General features: G+C 59.5%; 1 protein-coding gene across 1 annotated transcript in view; it reads left to right on the top strand.

Annotated features, from left to right (window-relative positions):
• Positions 1-1,102: 1,102 nt before the first annotated feature.
• Positions 1,103-3,140, top strand: part of LOC110391136 (cytochrome P450 4F22) — a gene marked incomplete at its 5' end in the record, with an annotated part of 6,292 nt that continues 4,254 nt past the window's right edge. The window contains 4 exon segments of the mRNA XM_021382878.1: positions 1,103-1,247; positions 1,684-1,737; positions 1,811-1,938; positions 2,796-2,923. Of these exon segments, the coding sequence (XP_021238553.1) occupies positions 1,103-1,247; positions 1,684-1,737; positions 1,811-1,938; positions 2,796-2,923 (455 nt within the window).

Genomic DNA, 3,140 nt, shown 5'->3' with positions numbered 1-3,140 from the left:
GGGATGGGAAGGACAGGGTGGTGGCACTTAAGAGGAACAGAGGGGACAAGGTGGTGGCACTTAAGGTGGGATAGCAGCAGTAGGGTGGTGGCACTCAGCAGGGACAGAGGGGACAGGATGGTGGCACTTGGGGGGTGACAGCAGGATCAGGGCAGTGGCACTTATGGGGCAACAGAGCGGTGGCACCGGGGGTGACAGCAGAGACAGGGTGGTGGCACTTAAGGGGGACAGAGCGGTGGTGCTAGGGGTGACAGCAGGGAGAGGGCAGTGGCACTTATGGGGTGACAGAGGGGGCAAGGTGGTGGCATTTGGGGTGATGGGAGGGATGGGGAGGTGGCACTTGGGTGGTGACAGCAGGGACAAAGTGGTGGCACTTATGGGGTGACAGCGGGGACAGGACGGTGGCATTTGGGGTGATGGGAAGGACAGGGTGGTGGCACTTAAGAGGAACAGAGGGGACAAGGTGGTGGCACTTGGGGGGTGACAGCAGGAACAGGGCAGTGGCACTTACAGGGTGACAGAGGGGACAGAGTGGTGGTGGCATTTGGGGTGGTCACAGTGGGGACAGGGTGCTGGCACTTGGAGTGACAGCAAGGACATGGCAGTGGCACTTATGGGGCGACTGAGGGGACAGAGTGGTGGCACATGGGGAGTGACAGAGGGGACAGAGTGGTAGCATTTAAGGTGACAGCAGGGACAGGGCAGTGGCACTTAAGGGGGACAAAGTGGTGGCTCTGGGGGTGATGGCAGGGACAGGGTGGTGGCACTTGGGGTGGTGATAGGAACAGAACAGCGACCCTTAAGGGGGGACAGTGGTGACAGCGGTGGCACTTGGGGTGATGGCAGGGACAGCACAGCTGTTGTTATGTGGGGTGACAGTGGGGACAGTGCAGTGACACCCTGGGGGTGGCAGCAGGGACACAGGGGTGACCACGTAGGTAAGTGACAGTGGCACATGGGTGGGTGACAGTAGGGACACAGCGCTGGCACGGGACCGTGTCCCCGAGCGCGACCATGACCCTGGGGACAAACGTGTCCCCAAGGCTGGATGCAACCCTGGGGACACCAAAACTTGTCCCCACGTGTGTCCCTTACGGCGTAGGCGCGGAACACGGAGGAAGGGCTGCAGGACGTGGACAAGGTGGTGGCACAGTACCGCCATGGCTGCCTCTGGTGGGTGTCCCCGTGGCTGCCGGTCCTCCGCCTCTTCCACCCCGACACCCTGCGCCCCATTCTGATGGCCTCAGGTAACCCACGATGGGGGCATGGGGGGGGACATGGGGGGCGTGGGGAGCACCAATCTGTGGGTCCTCAGAGCCACCTCGAAGTGTCACCCTTGGGTGATGTGGTGACCCGGCAGTGCCCATGCCATGGTGGCCACCAGCTCAACCCCAACGATATCCAGAGCTGCCACCCAAAGGTGCCACCTGTGCCCAAACTCATCTCCCTTTGTGGCCACCAAGTTGTCCCCATGGCCACCAAAAAGTGTCACCCTTGGGTGATGTGTTGACCCAGTGGTGCCCATGCCAAGGTGGTCACCAACCCAATCCCAACTATCTCCAGGGCCACCACCTGGAGGTGCCACACACACCCAAGCACCTGCCCTATGGTGGCCACCAAGCTGTCCCCAAAGGTCCCCAGATCCCAAAATGTAACCGTGTCCCATGGTGCCCTCTCTTGCAGCCTTCATCGCCCCCAAGGACAAACTCTTCTATGGGTTCCTCAAGCCCTGGCTGGGTGAGTTGGTGCCCGGGGATGGGGAGACAGCACCCATGGGTGTCCCACGAATGGAGCTGGGCGTCCCACACAGGGGACGGGCTGCTGCTGAGCCGTGGGGACAAGTGGGCCCGACACCGGCGCCTGCTGACGCCCGCCTTCCACTTCGACATCCTCAAGTCCTACATCAGCATCTTCAACAGCAGCACCCACATCATGCACGTGAGTGCTGACCCAGAGCCCGGTTCCTGACCCAGATCCTGGTTCCTCACCCGGATCCTCACCCAGATCCTGGTTCCTGACCCCATCCTGCACTCAGATCCTGGCTCCTCACCCAGATTCTGGTTCTTCACCCAGATCTTCAACCAGACGTTTGTTCCTGACATAAATCCACACACAGATTATTGTTCTCGACCCACATCCTGACCCATATCTTAGTTCCTGATCCCATCCTGCACCCAGACTCCCATCCCTGACACAGACCTGCACCCAGACTGTGGTTTCTGAACCAGATCCTGACCCAGACCCTGAAACCAACCCAGCCCTGGTTCACGATCCTATTCTGCACCCAGATCCTGATTCTTGACCCAAATCCCCATCCAGACCCTGGTTCCTCACCCAAATTCCTGACCCAGGCTCTGGTTCCTGACCTAGACCCCCATACAAATCCCAGTCCCTCACCCAGATTCAGATTCCTGACCCAAATCCACGCTCATTCCCAAGTTCCTTACCCAGACCCTTGTTCCTGACTCCATCCTGCACCCAGACTTTGATTCCTCACCCAGATTCTGGTTCCTCACTCAGACCCTTATCCAGATCCCAGTTCCTCACCTAGATCCTCACCCAGACCTTGGTTCCTGATCCTGTCTTGCACCCTGACACCCATCCCTGACTCAGATCCTCACCCAGACCTTGCTTCCTCCCCCACATCCATGCCTAGACCCTCACCCAGATCTTGGTTCCTCACCCAGACCCTGATTCCTCACCCAGACCCCCATCCCAGACCCCAACCCTAGTCTCCTATCCCTGACCCCCACCCCACCCTTTCACCCCATCCCCTGTCACCCCCTGCCCCACAGACCAAGTGGAGGGCTGCAGCAAAGGCAGCAGGGGGGGCGGTGGGACGGAACATGCTGGAGGACCTCAGCCTCCTCACCCTCGACACTCTCCAGAAGTGCATTTTCAGCCATGACAGCCACTGCCAGGAGTGAGTGTGGCCCCATCCCCATCCCAGAGTCCCCCCAGTCCCTGCAGGTCCCCCCACCTCGAGCTTTGCATCCATCAGGGACCACCCTTACCCCAGCGTTGTCCCCAGATAGGTGCCACCACCATCGAACATCAACATTATATTGCATTTGGGATAGGGTTAGGATTGTATAGCATGGAATTTCCTTTTTTCCCTTTTCCCTTTTCCCTTTTCCCTT

The sequence above is a fragment of the Numida meleagris genome, unplaced genomic scaffold (genome assembly GCF_002078875.1).
Source record: "Numida meleagris isolate 19003 breed g44 Domestic line unplaced genomic scaffold, NumMel1.0 unplaced_Scaffold303, whole genome shotgun sequence".
Lineage (NCBI taxonomy): Eukaryota > Metazoa > Chordata > Aves > Galliformes > Numididae > Numida > Numida meleagris.
Note: the sequence above shows the minus strand (reverse complement) of the source record. Positions and strands in the feature narration are given on the sequence as shown.